This window comes from Ananas comosus, linkage group 2 (genome assembly GCF_001540865.1).
Source record: "Ananas comosus cultivar F153 linkage group 2, ASM154086v1, whole genome shotgun sequence".
In the NCBI taxonomy this organism is placed as follows: Eukaryota; Viridiplantae; Streptophyta; class Magnoliopsida; order Poales; family Bromeliaceae; genus Ananas; species Ananas comosus.
The window spans coordinates 1,530,015-1,552,999 of record NC_033622.1 but is presented as its reverse complement, the minus strand read 5'-3'; the positions used below and the strand labels follow the sequence as shown (position 1 = coordinate 1,552,999).

The window sequence follows — 22,985 nt, the reverse complement described above, 5'->3', positions numbered from 1 at the left end:
AAACAAAACCACAAGTAAGCATTCCTTAATAAATTGAAGCCCAAATTTGTTATGAATATCTTATTTAGTATATCTTTCGAATTCACTGAAACAATTTATAATATTTGGTAAGTGAATAATATGATCAAATACCGAAAAATTCGTACTATATTCGACCTTCATGTTAAATTTTCTGAATAAGATAAATCTCTTCGCAGGCGATATCACAAAAGTTTGGATGTTGACACATGAATTATCATTCAACAAGTTGTTGTGACGGCCAAACCCGGCCGGCGACTTACTTTTTCAAAATTCATTACAAAAATAAAAGCTGAGAATTAATTTTAGAGTTTTTATTAATTTTATTTCAAAATATTCTTTCTGATAAGTCAGTATTTTTATGTGTTAACAGATAAGTAGCTAAATTTTTTAGAACCGTTATTAAATTAAGCTATCACATCAAGTACTCATAGCATTACCTATTCTAAAAGGCTAAACTTTCTCACGCATGCCAAAAAAAAAAAAAAAACCTCATCAAATAGGTTTTCGTGTACACTCTTAGGCACCATAACAACACCCAAATTTACTATATTAATTAGGGGTAAATTACACATTTGGTCCTCAAACTATCAAACGCGTGATATTTTGATTCTCAAACTTTTATTTGTTGTAACTTATAACTTAACTTTTCCAATTATTGTAATCAAATTTTACAATCCAATTCAGCTGATTAAATATTAATGTGTTGTTAACATGAAAATAATATAATAGTATTAAAAGTAACAATGCGGCAATAATTATGATGTTACATTATTTCTATATCAGCGACTTATTAATATAATTATAACGAATTAATTATAATTTGAAGACTAAAATATTTAGGACTAATTAACTACACCAATCTTTGATTAGTATAATCCCACATGGCCGTATCCGAACGTGATGGAGAACCAAACTTGTCCCCACTCCCATACCAAACTTAATTAGAATTTGACCCAGATCTCTTTTCTTTCATATGTGACCATTCAAGCATGGAGAGCATCTCCTCCTCAGAGTCCAAGAAACTGGTCGACGGGCCTGCGTCGCAATCTGCAGGCCCGTCGGCCATCAACGCTGACACTAAGAAGCAAAAGTTATGCGTTTGGCAGCAGCAGCAGATAGCAGGGCTGGTGGCGGAGCCGTTCCGATGGGTGGCGATGCTGTGCCGGGAGCTGAACGCGACGTTCGTGGTCGGCGTCGTGCTCGTCTACGGGCTGAGCAACGGGTTCGCGGGGTCGTTCTTTCGCGTCGTGTCGGACTACTACTGGAAGGACGTGCAGAAGGCGCAGCCGTCGGCGGTGCAGTTGTTCATGGGCCTGTACTACGTTCCCTGGGTCTTGAAGCCCGTCTGGGGCGTCCTCACCGACGTCGTTCCCGTCCGCGGCTATCGCCGCCGCCCCTATTTCATCGTCGCAGGTACCCCTTACTACTATTCAAAATTTTCAAATTTATTTGTACACTTTCAAAATACCTTTCTAAATACTTTTGAATTTTTTAAATTTATGTTAGATATTATCCCTGAAAAAATTAAATGTTAAATATAAATATTAAAAATACTGTTTTCCGGCTGCTTAAATTATTAAGATAAAGAGTTATTTCATGTAATTTAACAAATAAATAAATAAATAAAATAGATCGATTTTGTTCTTGAGGCGAAATGATGGCTTTTTTTGGGCCTTTTTTATTTTTGAAAAGTATGATGTTTATTTTTGGATATTTTGTAGATTCATTGGTTGAGAAAAATTTAGGGTAGATATTGGTTAATTTATTGGTTTGACTCATATGGTAGAGTCCAAAAATTTTTATATTTTTCTTTTTAAATTAGAAAATTTTGTATTAAAGATACAAATTAATCAACATTTTTTAAAAAATAGCTTCCCAAAGGTTTAAGCTACTAAAAAATGATGCTTTTATATTTTAGTTGAATTAAAATAAATGTTTATAGCAATAAAATGGGAAATGAAAGATCAAATTTGAAAAAAAAAAAAACTAGTTATAAATAATCATCTAAATTCATAATTTTTCTTTTTTCTTTTTTCTTTTTTTTTTTTTGAGAATAAGATAGCACGCTACCCGCTTTATTTATTTCATTTAGAAATAAACTTAGCTAGAAATGTGAATCAATTAGGATTTAAACTTGGGTCTCGAGTATCAACCTTCGTTTATTTCATTTTATTTTTCGACAGGCATTTTAGGTGTGACAGCCGCGACGATAGTCTCGTCGGCTGGCGGCCTCCCGGCGGTCGCGGCACTGGTGTGCCTCGTGGGCATGACGGCGGCGGTCGCGATCGCCGACGTGACAATCGACGCGTGCATCGCGAGGAACAGCATCGAGAAGCCGTCGCTCGCGCCGGACATGCAGAGCCTCTCCGGCTTCGTCTCGTCCCTCGGCGCCCTCGTCGGTTACTCCACCAGCGGCATTTTCGTCCACAAACTCGGGGCCCAGGTCGGCTTTCACCGACCTGACCAATTTAAGTTTTTAAAGAAAAATAATTATTTTATGAATACCGTCTGATTGGCATCAGATAGCCTATATTTTTTATTTAATTATAAGTAATTAATAATTGACTTGATTTTTTTTTTTTTTTTTGGTGTGAAAAATGAAGGGAGCATTGGGGATTATGGCAATACCTGCATTGCTATTAATTTTGCTGGGTTTTGTGATTTTTGAGCTGAAAACAAATCAAGTGTCTGAGAAACATAAGGTAACTCCATTCTTCTGTTTTTTTTTTTTTTAAAGTAATTCATATATATATATATATATATATAGAGAGAGAGAGAGAGAGAGAGAAAGAGGGATATACAGAGTTCTCTATAAGTGATACTGTTTTTTTTTAATGATGAAACTCGAATTTATGATTCATACCGTTAAATATGATCTAAAATATTTAAAATTTTTAGAAAATAAAATTTGTAATTTTTTAAAATTATAATAAAGCCCATTAAGCATGCATAAAATAAACGGTCAGAATCCTTCAATTTAAAATCGGAATTATTAATTTTTATCTAAATAATGAATAAACTTTTCTCTAAAAAATTAATCGATTTCAATACTTTCATACCGTTAAACTAGTAAGTATCTCACACCGGGCGTTGAAAATTATCAATTTTAAGATCTTCTGATCGTAAGATAAATAAGATCAAAAAATCAAAAAATTTGATTTTTAGAAGTTTTAAATACCGTAAATAATATTTAACAGTATAAATCGTCGATTCGAAAGTTTTATTATCAAAAACGACTTATAAGTACGAAGACAATCATACTCATAAGAATTTAGTAGCCGAACACACACTCTCTCTCTATATATATATATTATTAAATTTTGGTAGTATTTTGGGACAAAATAAATAATTGGCCCTTTTCCATCCAGCTGGGAAATTAAGGGCCCAATTAACTAACTTTTTTCACAAGTCAATAGTCAACTGCGTGAGTTGACCATATTGCCAGCTGTCATGAATATTTTTTTTGTTTTTTAAGGGCCCAATTATGTATGTTTGAATAATATTAACCTATTAATACATGAGTGAATAATGCCATATAGGTACAGCATTTACAAAGTAGTAACTAGATAATAAATTATTTTTTTATATTTTTATTTATTATTAATGTAAGATTTAAAATTTGACTTATCCGCTATAATTTTTTATAATCATTTAAAATGATAGTTAACATTTGCATCATTTTCTATATTTTTCCGATTGTGAACACTCGAAGTTAAAGTTGTTGAGTATGATTTATTTTTGTTTAATTCATCCATGTTAAGGCCTTAACATTCTTATTAATGCACAATAATCACTGTTAGAGCAGTTGGTTAATATATTTGTATTGAAGCTAACCGAATCCAATTCAAATATCGCTTGAAGCGAGAAACGAGTGCGCGTATGTGGCCCCTTGCTAATAAGTTCTAGATTAGATTTTTTTTTTTCACTAATATCGTCATATTTTCACTATTTTTTATGATACAGTAATCACTGATGGAGCAGTTGGTTAGTACATTTGTTTTGAAGCATGTGCGGAACAATCAAAACTACATATCTAAATTTAAATATTTGTTTTAGTTTTATTATAAAAGCCTTAATATCCGTATTAATATATACCTAGTAATTCGTGCGATGTGACGGGAAAAGAAGAGGAATAACATGAAATTCTTTCTCTGTTTCAGGTGTGGGACAAGATGGGGGAAGCAATAAAGGGGATGGGAAAGACAATAACTCATCCTGCAGTGTGGAAACCATCCTTATACATGTATCTCTCTTTGGCCCTCAGCATTAGCACGCATGAGGGGCAGTTCTATTGGTACACTGATAAAACTGCAGGTCCAGCATTTTCTCAAGTAAGTTCATATCATCTTCGCAATCACACGGCTATTAATAATAGGTAAAAATGAGTAATAACCACCTCAAATATAACGCAAGCATTGGGTGCAACTCTGTGCATAGAAAAATCCTATGCACGAGATATCGAACATAAGTTAGAGATAACAAAAGTAATGAAAACGAGTATTTTGATCACAGAAATGAGATATTTTTGCTAAAACTATATGGCAAAAATTATGTTCTAACAAGAGCTTAAGGGGATGAGACCGACCGTTCCTTAGAGCAAGTGGGCAAAGTGGCTGGAGTTCAGCACTCAAGACCAAGTACGAAATCTAATTGATTCACGTTTTCTAAGCTAAGTTATTTTCTCAAATGAAATAACCTGTGAGGCGGGTGAATGCATCTGATCTCCTCAAAAAAAGTAAAAAAAAAAAGCTTAAAGGAGGTTTTTTCATTTTATTTTTGTGCATTCACTTTTACTCAAGAAGTTTGTTTGCAATTGGGTAAAGGTAAAGAGACCTCTATACATACCGAAAAAAGTGAGCAAAAAAAAAAAAAAAAAAAAAAAGAAGAAGGAAAAGAACCTAAACTGTGTGAATGTCACAATCAATTAATGAGCTTTTATTGCAAAATTTTCCTTTCTTTTGTTCTATCTCTGTGTAGAGTATTATATTCTATCGTATCGAATTTAAATTTTTATCTAAAAATTTAAATTATTATTGGTGCGATTTGAATTCAGAATCTTCTATTTCAATATCACGTTAAGTAGTATGAAAATAATCGTTTTTCACTAAAAACTTAAGCAAATCTGAACGGCAATTTAATAGTTTCGTATTCAATATATTCACTACATTTACATGAAATTAATGATAGTTAAGCACATAATGTTCTCAAGAAGAAATCGAACTTGCACAAAGTTTTTAAAACCAAAACTTCTCTTCTGGTGTAGGAATTCATCGGAATAATCTACGCGATCGGTGCGATGGCGTCGATGATCGGAGTCCTCATCTACCACAAGCTTCTCAAGAACTTGCCCTTCAGAAGCCTACTCTTCTATGCTCAGCTCCTCTACGCCGTCTCGGGCATGCTCGACCTCATTTTCGTCCTCCGCTGGAACCGAAAGCTCGGTATCCCCGACTACCTCTTCGTGATCTTCGAGGAGTGCACCTCTCGAATCATATCTCGAATCCGGTGGATGCCGATGATCGTTCTGAGCACGAAACTGTGCCCTCTGGGGATCGAGGGCACGTTCTTCGCGCTGCTGATGTGCATCGATAGCCTTGGCGCTCTGTCGTCGAAGACGGGGGGCGGAATTGTTCTGCATGCATTGCATGTGACGCGAACCGATTTTCGGAACTTATGGCTGGTGGTGTTCATAAGGAACTTGCTGAGGCTTTCTACTCTGTGCCTGATCTTCCTTGTGCCTAAGGTTGATCAAACTGATGTTTTGCTTCCACCTGATATTCTAGAATCTTCTAGAAGCTTCCAGAAGGAGGAAGAGGAGAGTTTGGAGCTTGCAAAGTTTAGTGAGAGGGAGGAAGTGTAAGAAGAGAAAAAAAAAAAAAAAAAAAAAATCAATCTTTTGGTGCCTTGTATGATGATTCTTTGATCACAATCTTCAAATAATTAAGAAGCAATATATATGGGGATAAATGTTTACTTAGATATCTACAATGGCGTGTTATAGACAAGGGTTAATTAATTTTATACAGGTCCCTATAAATATAATGAATTGTAAATGTATTTCTACAAAATTCAACTTTCATATTTTGTTCTTACAAAAGTCGTAATGTTTTCAAATATGTCACTCTGATTTGTTATCGTTAAAACACTGTCTATTTTAGAAGTGAAATGATATTTTTGCTATCACAAATATGTCCCTCTATGAATTTCAACTGTTAATTGAAGAAGAGTAAAACGATCAATTCACCTCATTAACTAACTACTTTAAGTATTTAACCTATAGTTAACTAAAATTTTCTAATGAATTCTAACGATATGGACATTTGAAAACATCAGAACTTTTATAGAAATAATATATGAAAGTTGAACTTTATAGAGATATATTTGCAATTTACTATATTTATAGGAACCTGTATATAATTAATCCTATAGAGAAACTCTGTGTCATCATTTTTTCGGAAAAAAAAAACTTTTTTATAATGCATTATTCTGCAATTATCCAAATTTGGATGGATCCCGTAGCTCATTAGCGGTCGGATTCTTTGCATGCATAAAAAATTTATGAGGATTGGAACGTTAGACATGTATATATCCTCTTTAAAATTAAAGATAAATTTTAACTATATTTTTTATTTAAGGTAACTAGGAATTTTATCAAATTAATTAATAATTCTATTAAATTTAATACTTTTAAAGTACTTTACAGCAAAAGATATTACATTAATTAATTGTTTGAACTATAAAATTTAACAATTTTTTAGCTTAATTAATCACAAAAAAATTTTTAAAAAAATTGAAGTTTAAGAGGTCCCAATTTGAAGCGTTTGCTTCAAAATAGTCTATAGTTGAAGGGGCTCCGTACATTTTTACCTCTTTTTTTTTTTTTAATTTTTACCCTCCGCTCGCTTTTCTCTCGCTTCGCCCTCCGAGCTCCGACCATCGACTCCACTCTCTCGCCGAAACCCTAGCGTCGAACTCTCTCTACACCGCTCACATCTCTTTCTCCGATCCGCGAACGAAGCGATGGTGAGCCCCAAATCGATCCCTCCTCTTCTCCGATCCCCTCTTGTTCTGAAAAAATCGATTTCTCGGTCACTTTTTCTTAGATTTCTAGGGTTTTTTGGGGGTCTTTTGGGCTAGTTTCTTTGAAGCACTCTTAATCCATTCTTTTGGTCTGTTTGATCTCGTTTTCGAGGAAATTTCATTCTTTTATGGTTTTGTTGTTTCGTGACTGTTCGTTTTAGTCGTTAATCTAGCCGAGATGAGGTGAAGATGCAGGAAAAAGCTCAAAATTTTGACTTTTTGAGTAGTTGGTTGAGGAACAAAGATCAATAGTTACTTGCTGATGATGGTTGTAATTTCTAAAATAAGGGGTTCCGTGGTTTTAAACAAGCAAATCATGGATAAAATGCTGTGCATCTTAATTTTTGAGGCACTCCTTTTCCTTCGGTCTTCTAGGACATGGTTATGAAACTAAGGGCATGTTTTGGTCGTGCCTAAAGCCACTATTCTGAATTTGGTGTAGAAGATGCGAGTGCGAACTTATTTTAGAATGTTGCTTTTGTGTCATAAACAATAATCTATGCCAACTAATCAAGCTTATAGGATATAAATAGGATTTAAACGTCAGCGGATAGCTATATTATAGTTGTGAATAATCTGAAATTTTGGTTGGTGATATGATCTTCCAACGACACAACATTTGAGTTGACGAGATAATCCTGGCCGATTGGTTTCCCAATTTCATTTAGTACTGAATCCCAAGTTAGTATAGAGATTCAGAAGACATGTTTGTCTACTTAGTGCTTTCTGTAGAATTTCTCTATAGAGATGCATTGCCTAAACGAACACACTTAACTTGGGTATTATAAGGAGGCAAAAGATTGTTAGTCAGATATCGTGGGCTTCAGATGACAATTATATACTCAGCATCAAGCTTTTTTAAATTGGTATTCACCTTTTAACTGGACTGCTGAAATCCTAATGCTTGTTAGATGTCCTCCCTAGAAAACAACTACTAGATATAATAGCATATGAGGTACAGAGCACAATTTTATGAGAAACATTCGTATTTGAAAAGTTTTTGCTTTTAACTTCCTGTTGGAGACTTTCGTGGTGTGTGTAGTGCTCTAAAAGTTGGGTATATAAATAAAGGATGTTGTCATCAACAACGTTATATGGAAGGTTTTACTCTCTTTAGTCAACAGACCTTTTTATGATTTTCTCCTTCTCAATAGCAAACAAGAGGAGAAAGAGGTAGTGAAAGAATTTACTGAAATTGTTGGTTTGACCACAAATTGGTGTAGAGCACCATGGCTTCTGCCGGGCTTCATGAGGATTTATTTACATGGCCTCTTTGAGAATTGCAGTTTGGTACAGTCTATAAGAGTTTGGCCTCTTTCAAGTTAACTTAGCTGAGCAGATCTTTTGTACTATTTGTAATTGATACATATATTGGTCTGCAAGACTTCTATGGTAATGTATAATTTTTAAATAAGTTTCAAACACGATTTTTTTCTCATATATCAGATTTAAATCTAGCTATCACGCTTATTTACATTTGATTGTGTGATGAAGCAACATATAATTGACACTTGTACTCATTTTCTATCTTTAGCCTGAAAATGGCTTTGCTGCATCCAAATCCTGGAATCTTGATTGTGCTTTATTTTGTAATTTCCACTGCTGAGTGGTCATTGTTATTGTAGGCCAACAGGCACACAATTATTTTGATGCAGACATCTCAAAACAGGGCAACCAGAACATTCATGGATTATAGTTCGATTAGTCAAGCCATGGATGGTAGGTACATTCAGTCTTTACACAACAACTTATTTGCAATTTTAAAGTATATTTTCAATTGATTCTTTATATTATAGAGGGCTCATTAAAATGCATGTAGTAAATTATTCGGCACACTATCCTTGACTGAGATATAATTTTACTGTACTGGAATTTAATAACTTTGCCCATTTTTTCTGATACAGGTCTTTTTCCCTACTCATTGAAATTGTCTATAGTTCTTGATTTTTCTTCTATCTCTTGTAGAACACAGTTTTTGTAGTGTTTTAAACAAATAATGGCATTGACTGAGTTCTAATTACTATAATATTCGTTTGGTCATTGACCTGATTTTTTTTGTTAATATTTGTTGCTGTATTAGAAAGAGAGCATATCAGATTCAGGTAAGAGTTCGCTTTGTTGATTTGCAGATTACGGAAATATCTCTTTTCATGCTGCTAACTAGTGGTAATTCATTTCAGTAAGTAGCAGCCTGAAAGTACCTTTAGCATAGAATAGGCTGTAAGAGAGGAAAATGGCAAGTGCAAACATAGTGAGGCTCGAGTCAGTACTTAGTAAGGACCAAATAGAATCACATTCGTAGGTAAATAGCACACAGCTTTGCAAATGAAATGCTCAACAGTGTCAAAAGCAATGCAGAAGCATGCTTTATTCACGTTCTCATATTACCTATTGGGCACAGAAGTGTGTTAAATATAAAGCATTGATTGAGCTTGTATTATTTGAAAACTATAGGCTGTATACTTACATTAGATGCCCATATGTATGACCTGAAGAAACCATGTCAAATTTTCAGATACCTTCTGGCAATCATTGTATATGTTTTCAGTAGCAGTGGCCAATGATATCCTAAAACCAAACTTCTTGCCGTCCTTCCTAGGCATTTTAGCTGTTACTTTAGAAGGTAATTGTTGGCTGGCTTCCTGAAATGATGATTGAATTTGAAGTTTTCTTTAATTGACAGGTATCTGTGGGCTTTATGAAAGAAAACTCAGGGATATTAACCCAACTATCCGGAACATAACCTATGATATCGCGGACCTATACAACTTCGTCGATGGCTTAGCTGATCTAAGTGCACTGATGTGAGTAACTACCAGCTATTAAATACATAGAACATCACATTGTGTGCTACTTTTATGCAACTTAGAAATTCTTCCTCGTTCAATTTGCAGCTACGATCACTCGATTCAGGCCTATCTCCCCTACGACCGACAATGGATAAAACAAAGGATATTTCAACACCTGAAGAAACTGGCCCAACAATAAATATCATGGGCGGCAATTTGTACCATTCCTATAACGCAGTAAGCAAAACATACGACTTAATAGGTAATACCAATTTTTCTTTTTGTCTTTGATATATGTGTTTGTGTATGTTGATGGGGGTTTGTCGATGTTAAGAATGCTTCAATTTGGATGAGTGTATTCGGAGCTTAAGCTAGTGGTTGCTGTCGATATCTATGCAGTATGTAATTTTGTGGACCCTGTAAAAGTAAGAAGGGAGAGGCTTGATATTGTTAAGATGGTTAAGATACTCTACTAAGATTGGCATATTTTAATACTTCGCAATCGATTGTCGGCATTAATATTAAAGAGCCCATTTAAGGCTTCTAAGTTTGCTTACAGCTTTCTGATTTTCAAAGTGTTCTAAGATAGAACATGTGCAACTTGGGCAGTTAATTTCATGTTTAGAACTCTTTCCTAAGTTCAAATCTAGCTAATGTAGCTCAGTTAGTTGAGTCTTAAATAAGTTCCTATTTGAGCTTATTTTGTGCTCAAGCTTTTGAAACTTTTTGGGAACTTAAATTTTGCGCACGATACAGCTTCTAAAATTTTTTTAAGTAGGTTGAGCTCGATTCAATGAGTACATGGGTTGAAGCAGATATGGAATATGTAATCAAATATTACAATCAGAGAATATGATTCCATGGCCACAGGAGGAGAGCTCAAGCTTCAAATTACAAGCAAAAACAAAAGCTCAAACTTAAATATATGAACTGAAGATGTTTCCAAGCTGCCAATGAAGTTTATGAACCCAGATTAGGATCTACCGAAAGATTTTGGCTAAAAAGATCATTTTCTATTTAATCACAACCTCATTACGAATTGATTCAAGAGTCAGGATCACTCTCTGCAAACAAAATGTGAAAAGAGCAAGTTATAGGGGGGCACGCAAATAAAGGAAATTGCAGAAGAGAAAACCACGTCGTACATGCGGCAATGAGTAAACCAAATTTGATAGAGTATTCAAATGATCCAAAATTTATAGCTCGACAAAGCACATAACTCCACTTTCAGATTAGAGCAAACTTCGTAAACAATAATACAAGACGACCAAAGAAGTTAAAAATTAGTTTATAGAGCAATGATACTAGAGAAGTACAAAACTCATCCGCATCCAAAAAGAGTGTCATTCAACAGGGATATGAAACATGTTAAGAAAAAGTATCTTCGAAACCAGCAATACACATCAAGCTTCTTAACTTCCGGCTGCTACGTAAAAACAACTTTAACTTTATCCAGAATCTATCAAAACCAACAAGGAGAATGGCTCAAACCGTAACTAGTTCGCTTCTTCAAGCATCGGCTCGGGAACACTGATTTGTTTCTTCGGAAGAGTGAGTGAGGGGTCCTGCTCCAGGGCTCCTGGTGCTTTGATCAGGTGAATGCTCTGGTCCAACTCCTTAGCCGACGCTTTCCTATCAATGGCTTTCTTACCCTTCATCCTGCATCACAGCCGACAAATAAATATATAAATAGAAATTTTGGAATCTTAGTTCTTCCTCTCTTTATTTTTGCTGTAACAAAACAACACAGGATATTTCAAGAAGACGGACCTCATTGTGTGGTGCCGAGCCTCTCTAGCGACTCTAACTTTGTCGATCTTCTTGATAGCCTTCAACGTGTTCTCGGTAACATTCCTGTCATATCTCTCCGGCCTGTTTCGCTTCCTCTCAAACTCGAAGGTCGTGTCCTTGCCATCATAAATAGCATTTATTAGATTTTGCTTCGATGCATCTCAACAGATCTGCTAATACAAGAACAGATATGCCAAGAAACATTTCTTACCTGCGCCATGTCCTTCCCATGTGCACGCCTGTAAGCCTTCGTCCATTTAACTTTACGAGGATTTCTCTTCATTTTGAAGTTCTTATGGCATTTGGATCGGCAAAACCGAAAGATCTGCAAAGAGGTAGTGGTCGAAATCATGCATGGAAATCGAGGAAAAAAAAAACAGTTATATCGAATGCTCAATGTGCTTTGTCCTGCAAACTTAAAAGAAGATTGATCAACCAATGTCTATTACCATATTGTGCGAGACAACCACAACTATATTGGCCATAAACAATTCTCATTACATACGCCTTAACACTCACTCCATTTATTATATTTGTGCCAATAAATGCCTAGATTTGAAATCATGTCCTTCAATCTCGTATACACAACCTAATAAGACATTTGCGCAGCTTAAAAGTATACTAGCATTCTTTATGGACGGACAACAATCTTCACATAAACCAATTAATCAAGCTGCAATTAATTCAAACCATAGAAGCTAACTCTCTGTCACTTTCAATCATTTGTTTTCTAGATTTTTTTTCTTCTTCAAAATAAAGTATATTTGTAGCCAAGATAGGGTATGGGAAGAATACACAAGAATTTTGGGACTCTAACTAACCCACTGGAGATATCATTTTGTACAACTCCACGAGCAATGCAAGAATTAAAATTAACCTCTCAGTAGATTATGCTACAGTACAAAAAAGTGCTTCTGTACAAGAACCAAAAAAATTCAGAAACTTAAATGATGCCCAACAAGCCTCAGCTGGTGGGCACAGCAACACATGTTGTTTTTATCACGCACAGAAGTCTACAGTACCAGATAGACAAATAGTACTCTGCCACATTAGTAAAAACCACAGAGAAATACCAGGGAAAACTTGTTATGCGCTTAAGGACAATAATCTTTTCAAGATATCACATAAAAACATGACAAGTGCCAAATCCTTCAAAATAACAAGGATTATAAATAAGAAATTGGCCAAACCTTTGCATCATTTCGCACAAACTGAATTCCATGCCCTGGATAGATGGTTGATGAACAAAACCAACACTTCTCTAACCTCATTGTGTATCTGAGTCAAGAACCTGAAATAAGAATTTGTTGCTTAAATTGCCAAACAGAAGTATCAAGCAATTACAAATGGCCAGCAATTAAAACAATTATTACAGCATTAATCATGATGTTACTAATGTACAATTAACTTTCCAACGTTACCTAGCAGCAGTTGCTGAAATGTAATGCAGCTCACTCAAGTTTATAGGACAGCAAGCAAGACTATGAGGCAAACTTTGGAGCAATACTCTTCACATAATATATTTTCATACCAATCTCTGTGCGCATGGCAGAAAAACAAAAACATTTTTACGTTACATACTCCCTAGCAAAAGGTTTAGCATTCTAAGCATTCTTGATCACTCGAGTGACCAAACCAAACAACTCCAGTTAATGTCCCTTGAAACTAAGAAAAGGATAACATACCCCTCCAATTTGGCTCTCGAAATCAATGCATCAATTCTCTTCCTTTTTTTTTTGTCCTTTTGAACAGGTTGTGCCAAATAACTTTAATATATAAAGCTCATTACCTAATTAGTCATTATTATTTCTGTACAAGATAATTTAATCTACTAAATGTATGTGAACAAAATATCTGTTTTAGTAAAGAGAACTGAAATTAGCCAAGCTTCATGTGCAAATTACAACTTGATAAGAAAGTTCAATGCGATTAAAACCACATTAAACCATCAATTAGCATCTCGCATCCTGCGAGCTTCCGAGACCTGCTGTTCTTATTATATATAATTTAGCTGCAACATGAGAACCAAAGATATGCAAGTGATGAATCAGGGCATCATTAATATGCCGCGGTCATGAGGCGACTATTCAATTAGGTAATGAAATAGGACGAAGTTAACGGTACAACAAGAAAATCCAATTCCGGTACTGATAAATGATCAGCAATACAAAGCCAGGCATTTGAAGCAATTTGTACAATTTACACAACAAAGGAACATGTTTTTGTATACCTATAATTTATAATCAATATCAGTCATTTTGAAATAAACCCTTAATATAAATTAATGACACCCTCTCAAATTTTGATTTTTTTTTATTTGAATGCTAACAAAATCCCCAAGTTTCACCTGTCCAAACTAATCCTTAGCAAAACAAAATCAAAACTTGATGATGTGCCAATCAAATAGAAGTGAAATTGAGGGTCTCCCGATTCATTATTACCACAAAAAATAACCAAAACACAACGCTTTTTCCAATGGAGAATATGGAAAAACTCCATAAATTTCCAAAGAGATCAAACAAGTCAAAGAAACATAAGACAAATATAGATTGATCAACCCTACCACCTCAAGGGGAAACGAAAAGAAAAAAGAACTAATTAGATCCACAAATTACCAAAAATACCACAAAAAAAAAAAAAAAAACACAAAGTAGAGATCGTATATCCAACGAAAGATCGAACTCACCTGGTCGGAGAGAATCGAGACGAGAATCGAACGGAGAGGGAGACGCCGCAGAGAGGGAGAGAGAGAGAGAGAGGAGTCGCGGGGGACGGGTTTTTAGGGTTTCGGGGGAGAGGGTTTGGGCCCTTCTTGGTGTAATTAGGGTTTTTGTCGTGCGCCGTACTTAAAAGAGAATTAAACCACCGCTTATTTCCCATTTTAAGATTTTTAAGATTTTTTAGTTTTAAAAAAAATTAAAAAAAATACTTTCAAATATAACACTATTTTATCTGCCGTTCATCTGACTTTGAAATTCGTGCTATCCACAAAGGACCGCCGATGGAGCTAATTAAGAATAATATGATAATTTTATATTAAAATAATATTTTTAAAAATTTTTATTTATTTTTGAAGATTAAAATAAGCGTAAAAATTACGACACTTGTAATTTAACCGTCCACCAAAAATATGTAATAGATATTAATAATTAGCAGTGATCCGTTATCTGATCGTACTAATGATTGAGCATCGTTCATATTGCTTTGAGATTTGTATTATACATGAGATTGATGGCTTATAAGACAATCTCATGTTATGAATCATCTCCATAGATTTTTGTTTGGTATATTGTCTGTATCAAATCAAATTGTGCAGTATCAACACTGCTTTAATATTTCAATTTTTTTTCTTTACTTTATTTGAGTTATTTAAGCTAATATAGTTAAAAAATTTGTTAGATCCAATAACTCTGTTAAGTATCAGCTACTAAATATTTCAATTCCATTTGCCAAAAGATAATTAAAACTAATAAATTTGAGAGAACCTCCAATAAATTTAATAAAATCTGTAATCTAATTCACAAAAGTTACTCAAATCTCAGAGAAGTATCAAGTATTATCATATATTTTTTGAAGAAAAGTATTTTGATTTTTTTCATCAAGTTAACATAAACTAAACTTTCATTATTGTATCTATTGAAGTAATTCATAACCACTCCAATAATAAAATTGATTCTATCAGATTGAGTCTTTTTTTTCAGGTTCAAACATATTGGCATCATGTCTACTCAATTTATGCAAAACTCCCAACAAAATTTGGCATCATAATAGAGATCAACATTTTCAAATTTGGCAACACTAAAATTTGTTTACAACACAATAAATCATCCGAATTCGCAGTTCATCCAATTCAACAGCTCAAATCAGTAAAACACATCTAACATAGCATAGTTGCGAGATAATGAATGCACAGTAACTTGGTTTTTTTTTTCCGCAGTTATCGCGCTTCGTGGGACGAGGAATACACTCAAAACCCTACAATGTTAGAATCAGTACAGATGTTATTCAACGATCTGCGGAAACACAACAACAAGAACCAAGTATTTATTCGCCCTGAGGGGTGAACTGCAATCCCCGTGTTATATTATTGTTCGCAATGGGATGCTGAATTCGAAAGGAAATTTTAGGAGTCATCGATCTGGGACGGTGAGGGCATCGGGCTCCCCGACAAGAACGACTTGAAGAGAACGAGAGCCTGTTTAGGTCGATGCAACGGAACCTCGTGACCAGCTCCCCGAACCGTCACGAATGTGAGACCCTTGTATGCTTGTGTCCATCCACCAACCTATGTTGATATAAATGATGTCGACATGAAAAACAACTCCAAAAAAAAAGAAGAAGAAAACTAAGTGGATAATTCTATGCCTTTTATTGAAGGCCAAGAACCAAAATAATTCAAGTTCACGTTTTGAATGTGAGTGAAAAATAATATGAGGGTAAGTTTCTATACAAATTACAGCAATGTGAAATGTAACATATATAAAACTGAACAAGAAAGAGATTACTTACCTGACCATCGTCATCATACCACGCATGCCAAGGAGTTACAGTCGGAAGCTTGAGTGAATCAACATTATATCGGGTCGACGTTACCGGAATCACCGCATCGGTATCTCCGCTGAACAGATACAAATGCAACATTTTGCATTAAAATGAGGAAATTGCTAGTAACAATGCCATTATAAACTTCCCAACAACTAACAAATGAATTTGCATGCTTATTCAGTAACTTATGATCTAATCAAATAAATTATTTATACAAAGATAACCAGAATTGAAAAAAAAAAGAAAAAGGATAGATCATTGCTCAGTTTTCTCTTATCTTTCTTTCAAAAAAGAACGGCTTGTATTAGAAAAGTGTTTAGTTTAGTACATAGCAGGCCGTCCGTATCATTTAAAGAGAACGCTAACAGTAATGAGGAGTTCCTGTCCCTAAAACATCAAAAATGCTAGCAGAAGTTACAAATGGCATGCAATCCTGCATATTAAATGGTTAACCACAGATCATTGTTTAGCAACTATGCCCATGCATGAATAAATCAAGCAAACCGAAAGGAATCAACTACTTCCTAAGCTTATTTAGCAAAGGGTAGTTTGTTTAGTAAAATGTCTATATATACAGCAACTAATGACAATAAGTGAGAATGTAAATCACCTGAACATCCATATGCGAAGGCCGTGGCGTACAAGTTCATGATAGATATGCAGCACGGATCTTGGAGAGTCCTTCCAATTTTCGTTAACAACATCGCTGCAAACAAAGTAAGCTGTGGGACATCAGAAAGGTAAAACTTCATCGAGTGAATAGGGTACTCAGTTTCAGGTTTCAGAAAACTATAATGGAACCAGAGAAAGTACTTTAGCAAATGATTGATGTACTAATAGAGTATACATTTTAGATTAGTGACATCACTTGAGACGAACAATTGAAACTTCATATAACACCTTTAAATTTAAAAGTCATAGGACACTAGGACGTGAAATACAAATTAATGAATGTTCATAGTTGTACTTTGGAGAAATTGGTTGCAATTGATTCTTCCTACAGGATAACGCAATAGACCATTCGCTGTTGTGTAATAGCAATAACTTATTGACAGGAGATCTATACGTCAGAACTTAGAAAGCTCAGATTACAACTAGAATGTCGACTTTATCAGCTATATTTCATACACTTTTACCTGCAGGTTACCCAATTAGATGGCGCAACAGCTGGATTAACATGAAGTGCTTTTTGAACCTCCGGTAAGTTGAAATAAACTGTTGAGTGCTTCTCGGTGCATGGATCATACTTCTCTCCAATTTTTCCAACTGACTGTTAAAGGAGGCCATAATTCATAAATCAGCAGAAAAAAAAAAGAAGAAGAATAAGTTTAGTTATATCAAAGGTATACAAAAAACCGTACTAGAACCAACTTTTGTTTCTTTTGTTGTAGCTAATACACACTACTGAATTAGAGGCCAACCAGTTAAAATGCCTGTTTGGCCTGACTTCTCGAACAACTTCTCTACTCTAGATAACGGAAGCTCCAAAAATCAAGTGGTTGGCTAATAAAATTGTAGAACTATTGCGACGGAGAGAAGCTAGGATAAGTTTTTTGGTCTCAAAAGTAGAAGCTTCGAAAGCTTCTACTTCTACCTCAGTAAGAATCAATGAGGAGATTTCAAAGAAAAAGCCATTATTAAATCTTCAAACAGCTTCACTCAAATAGCAATTCTGCAATTTTCAGAAGCTCTAGTCAGGCCAAACAAGTCCTAAGTACTAACCAAAACACAAAAAATTAGACTAGCAAAAACTGAAATTCATGCTTCATGGTATAAAGGTTTGGTATATAAGCTTACATGCAATCTTTTTATCAATTTATTCCTTGAGAATGTGACACTAGCAGTACAGGTAGGTGTGAAAATGCTGTAAGGATCGATATTTCCGAGTTCTTCATTAGCAGCTTCAAGAACCTTCTCACATTCAGAAGAGGTATGCACAAACGATTGAAAGTCACAGAACAAATTCAGCTTCCTGTATGTTTGATCTGAAATCATTCCTGCAGCCCACATAAATTGGAAAATGCCATAGTGATCGTGGAAATCATCTGTCAGAGCATTTCCAACCTGTAATGTTTGATGAAATGGGTCATACTATTTGACCATCTTTTCATTCAAAAAAATTAGAAAAAGGAATTTAACCATTTTAACCCATACCATGTATCCCTTCAGGTTGATTGAAAGGTCTCCTGTGAGCTTTTGATAAATCACGATGGCCTGAGCCAACTGAGGAACATAATGCCCTAGAAAATATATGTAATAGAAAACAGTTAGTTTTTAAGAGCAATCGTGATGTTTCCAATTTGGTTTGTGACAATAAACTACAATGGAAATGATATTTTCATTATCATGTACCTGCATAGCTCTCTCCAGTCAAATAAAAGTCTCGTCCCTTGTACTGCGGAAATCGGTCGAACCACTTCTTCAGGAACTCCAAGGAATCCCTAGCTTCAGAGGGGAAAAGACAAAATCAAGAGTAGAATGTTAATACACAAAATATAGCCATTTCACTCTGCAATCAAAGACATATCTTGAGAAAGAAGGAGAAAGAGAAAGCTCTACCAGTCCTTGCATCCCCATTGCTCAACACATCTTGCGAATTGTTCGAGTACGAATAACCAACTCCAACAGGGGAATCAAGAAATAACATATTTGCAACTGCAAAAAGAATTACATAAGCCGAAGCATGATACAGTTTTTCAACCACCGTTAGGGCCCTAGAAGGAAACTGAGGTCCACAAATTTGAAGCACTACAAAAGTATCGATATCTGAATCAATAATTACCAGGATTTTTATATAAGAAATCCACAATCCTAGTAGCGAACCACCTCATAAAGATAAAAGTAAAAAAGAGGCGAAAGATAAACTCACTTACAAAAGAGTAAAAAACATATTTAGTACCTGAAGTTTAATCACCATATAACCTCCTTAAGAGTTTCAATTTTACAATTTAGCCATGAAATTCATTCTATGTAAGAATTAAGTCTTTTATTTAGTCAGCCATGAAAAAGTGCCTAGCCATCAGTTGTTAAAATTGAAAGATACGGAAATGCCATATCAGCAAACTCTAACGACAATGCTAAAATATGCAACTCTTTTCGTTTTAACAGTAGACTATCAGTTCGATGCAATCGTAAAAAATTGTTAAAATCAAAATTATGGGAACATAATTGAAGTAAGGATGAAACTTGTTGGAATACAAGTACTGGCCCAGAAAAAGAAGAATGCCACTCCTGTGAGCTTTTGATGCACTGTCATAGAGAAGGTAGGGGCCAATTGTGACGCCCTCAGTAGTCCATGCTGGATGAGAAAGACATTGTGTGTGGGTATAAGAGGCCCTAGTACTCATTAATAATTGGACTTAAGCATTTTTAGGTCGGTGGATTGGGCCCAACAAGTTATTAATGTTAGTGGGCAAGATCATTACATTTAGTATTAGAGCCAGTTTGTCTGACGGAAGTGTGAGATGGATCTCACAACGCCTGGTAATTTTGGACTAGGAATAGGACACGACAAGGATGTCACGGTTGGGGGGGGGGTTGGGATTGGGTGGGAACAAAACTCTAGGCTTAAGCATTTTGAGTCGGTGGTTTGAGTCTAATGAACTATTAATGTTAATTGGCTGAGTTGTTATACCATTGATTGGTTCATCACATCAACAACCCGATGTTTTGTACCGGACTTGGAGCATTTTCCCAGTTTGTTGTTATCCCATCACATAAACATGGCGATTTCTCGCACTTATCTGATCAAGTAATAATGCAAGTAGGTAAAAGGACAAATTTGTTGGTATTACCTTGATTCCAAGAATAAGGATTGATATGTAAACCCTTCCCATCTGCATTGACATGAAAAGGCCCAACTTCCTCTGCCACTCCATAAGCAATTGAAGAACACCCGGGCCCTGCAAAACCACTAGCTTCATTAATAACCCAAAATCTGCCCCCAACAAAAGGCAAGTTATTGCAAAAATTTTGGTAAGGATATGAAAGATTAAACTGAAACCACTTCTATCTGATGCAGTAAATCAAACAGTGTGCGTGTTCAACATCAACTTTCTCACTGAATACAGAAAGTGTAGCGAAATGAACTTCAAAATGAAAAACTTGATCATTGAAAGTGCAAATTTTGAGGCCAACCCATTACGATGTATGAAAAAAATCCACCAAAAAGAGGAAGGAAAAAAAAACTCCTTTAAACCTTGAACTACAAAATTGTTATCTGATGCAATAAATCGAACAGTATGTGTCCAAAATAGGAAATGCTCCAAAACTAACTTCAAAAAGTCCATTAAAAGTTAAAATTTTGAGGCCAACAAATTACGATTATAACACAAAATCATACAGTGTGTTTCAGCATAGAAAATGCACAAAATCAGTGTATAAAAGTTCACTTTTATCATCACAAGTTCAAATTTTGAGGCCAACCCATTATGATTTACAACCAAAACACCCCAAAACACAGGGAAAAAAAAAACTAAAAAAAGGGTTTTAACCAAGCCAATTAAACTGAAACCTCTTTTTTCTGATGCAATAACACAAACAGTGAGCGTTCAATATCAACTCTCTTATTAAATTCCGCAAACCGCAATTGCACCAAAACCAACGTCCAAAAGTTCCATTTTCTCATCAAAAGTCCAAATTTTGAGCCCAACCCATTTCAAATTCACAACCCAAATCCCCCATAAACAGGAAAAAAACGTTGAAAAAACCACAAAAAAAGAGAAGCGATTATAAAAGTAGCCGCCACCTCCATTGAGCCAAAGAACGAGGGGCTTCGAATCCGGGTCCTCAATAGCCTCGAAGAACCAGTAAAAGAGGGCTCGGCCACGGCCCTCGTGGACGGTGACGTAGCCCGCGTACTGGGCGAAACTCACGTTGGTGGATTGCCCCGGGAGCTCGAGAACCCTATCGTTCTCTTGCTGCTCCAATGGCGAGCGCGCTACGGAGGTGGAGGAGACGAAGAGGAAGAGTAAAAGGGCGAGGAGAGGGAGAGGGAGGAGGTGGAGAGATCCCATGGCTCCTCCTCTTCTCTTCCTCTCCTTTTCCCCTTTTTTCCTCTTCTTTTGTTGTTAGGAGAAAAAAAAAAAAAAAAAAAACACACAAAGGGTTTATTGTAGGTCACTTCGAATTGTGTTGATATTATCCTTTTCTTTTAAATTAATTTTTCTCTTTATTTTCTTTTTTAATTCTATAATTTAGCTTGTTATTATGTAAATTTAAAGTAGCTTATTTATTATTCTGTGATTTTATTTTATTTTAAAATATTAAAATTATCATCAATAAGAATAATTATAGTTATATTTTTAAAACTACAAATTGACTGTATGAAATTATAGATTTATCTGTAATTTAATATAAATTTTATTAATATAGTACATCTACTAATAAGATTATAACGGTGGATAAAAAAATTACAGAATAGCACAATGAACAATTCACTTTAAATTACAAAATATTAAATTAAAAATAAGTTAAACTATAATTTATATATCTTTTAATTGGTATATTTAATTGCTCACGTGACTTATACTAAAATTAAAAATAATAGCCACGTACATACCACATGAAACCGTATAGTGATAAAATGAAAGCAATATTTAATTAATAACAAAAAAAAAAAAAAAAAAAAAAAAAAAAAAACTAATTTCAATGTTTCGTGTGACGTCCCACTTTTCAGGGGAGTCACTTATTATAGAACTAATTTAGTTCTAATATATTTAACCCTCTTAAATTTTTGGGCATAGTCACTTTCTCCTTTTTAAGCTCTACGTTTTCTTAGGCTTAAGTATACTCACAAGTATCAAACAATGTGAGACTCATTTCACTAGTCTGAGCCGACCGACTCGTCTCATTAGCCTGAGCCGACCTTTTGGAGAGACACGTTCCACCCCACAACGATCGTCGGCCTGAAAGCCGCGTTCCACCCTTCGTATGACCTTAGCTCAGCCGAGATTTATTTTTTATACTTTCCACTGATGATCGACTCTGATTCAATTCCATCTGTGTTGCAACACTTCTCGGGAAGTCACTCATCTTAAAACTACTTTAACTCTAGCATGTTTAACCATTTTAATCCATCAGATCTAATCGCAGTTCAAAATGCTTTATCCGGATTAAGAGTATTAGTTCTATATTTTACCTTACATATAGAACTATTCAAAATCCTAGAAGTGTCACATTTTGATTCTCTTTTAAATTTTCCTCATTTTGATTTGAGTTACATTAGCCAATTATATCAATAATTTTCTTACATTTAGCAACTCCATTTATTTTTTAGCCAATTAAATTTGCATTCCATTAAGTAACAAAATTAAACCATACGTGTTCAGTAGAGAAAGAAAATAAATAAGATTATTGGAATTTGTATCCAAAGAAAAGAAAAAAAAAGAATAACAAAATTGCTACTTTTGAAGCATACAAATTAAATAGGGTTATTTGTATACACGTCCCTACAAACATAGTGAATTGTAAAAATATCCCTGCAAAACGAAAATTCTATAAGTTGTTCCTGTAAAAGTTATAAGTTATGCAAATATATCCCTACTGTTAGAGTCTGTTAGAAAAATTTAATTAACCACAGTTAAACTACTTAACCACGATTAGTTAATAGTGTGAATTTATGGTTCTACCTTTCTTCCTCATCCTTCTCTTCCTTTCCCCTTTTCTTCGTCGCCGGCGAAGAGATGCAGCGGCGGTGGCGGCGGCGGCGAATCCTCTCCCTCTTCCTCTTCCTCCTTCTTCTTCCTCTTTCCTCTTCCT

General features: G+C 34.9%; 4 protein-coding genes across 4 annotated transcripts; 2 read left to right on the top strand and 2 right to left on the bottom strand.

Annotated features, from left to right (window-relative positions):
* Positions 908-6,006, top strand: LOC109725559 (probable folate-biopterin transporter 6). The gene is made up of 5 exons (XM_020254802.1): positions 908-1,434; positions 2,205-2,464; positions 2,625-2,723; positions 4,182-4,352; positions 5,285-6,006. Exons 1-5 carry the CDS (start codon positions 1,011-1,013, stop codon positions 5,879-5,881), a joined length of 1,551 nt encoding a protein of 516 aa, XP_020110391.1. The 5' UTR covers positions 908-1,010; the 3' UTR covers positions 5,882-6,006.
* On the top strand, positions 6,898-10,416 carry LOC109723578 (enhancer of rudimentary homolog). Its single transcript, XM_020252012.1, has 4 exons — positions 6,898-7,044; positions 8,727-8,820; positions 9,785-9,905; positions 9,996-10,416. The coding sequence occupies exons 1-4, from the start codon at positions 7,042-7,044 to the stop codon at positions 10,087-10,089; spliced, it is 312 nt and encodes a 103-aa protein (XP_020107601.1). The 5' UTR covers positions 6,898-7,041; the 3' UTR covers positions 10,090-10,416.
* On the bottom strand, positions 11,100-14,521 carry LOC109724150 (probable ribosome biogenesis protein RLP24). The gene is made up of 5 exons (XM_020252869.1): positions 14,368-14,521; positions 12,872-12,972; positions 11,893-12,006; positions 11,661-11,797; positions 11,100-11,549 (listed from the first exon to the last, which is right to left on the bottom strand). Exons 2-5 carry the CDS (start codon positions 12,950-12,952, stop codon positions 11,387-11,389), a joined length of 495 nt encoding a protein of 164 aa, XP_020108458.1. The 5' UTR covers positions 12,953-12,972; positions 14,368-14,521; the 3' UTR covers positions 11,100-11,386.
* On the bottom strand, positions 15,437-21,272 carry LOC109706603 (serine carboxypeptidase II-2-like). The gene is made up of 10 exons (XM_020227545.1): positions 20,974-21,272; positions 20,021-20,128; positions 18,786-18,881; positions 18,579-18,671; positions 18,381-18,466; positions 18,024-18,290; positions 17,363-17,496; positions 16,837-16,932; positions 16,191-16,299; positions 15,437-15,966 (listed from the first exon to the last, which is right to left on the bottom strand). Exons 1-10 carry the CDS (start codon positions 21,239-21,241, stop codon positions 15,805-15,807), a joined length of 1,419 nt encoding a protein of 472 aa, XP_020083134.1. The 5' UTR covers positions 21,242-21,272; the 3' UTR covers positions 15,437-15,804.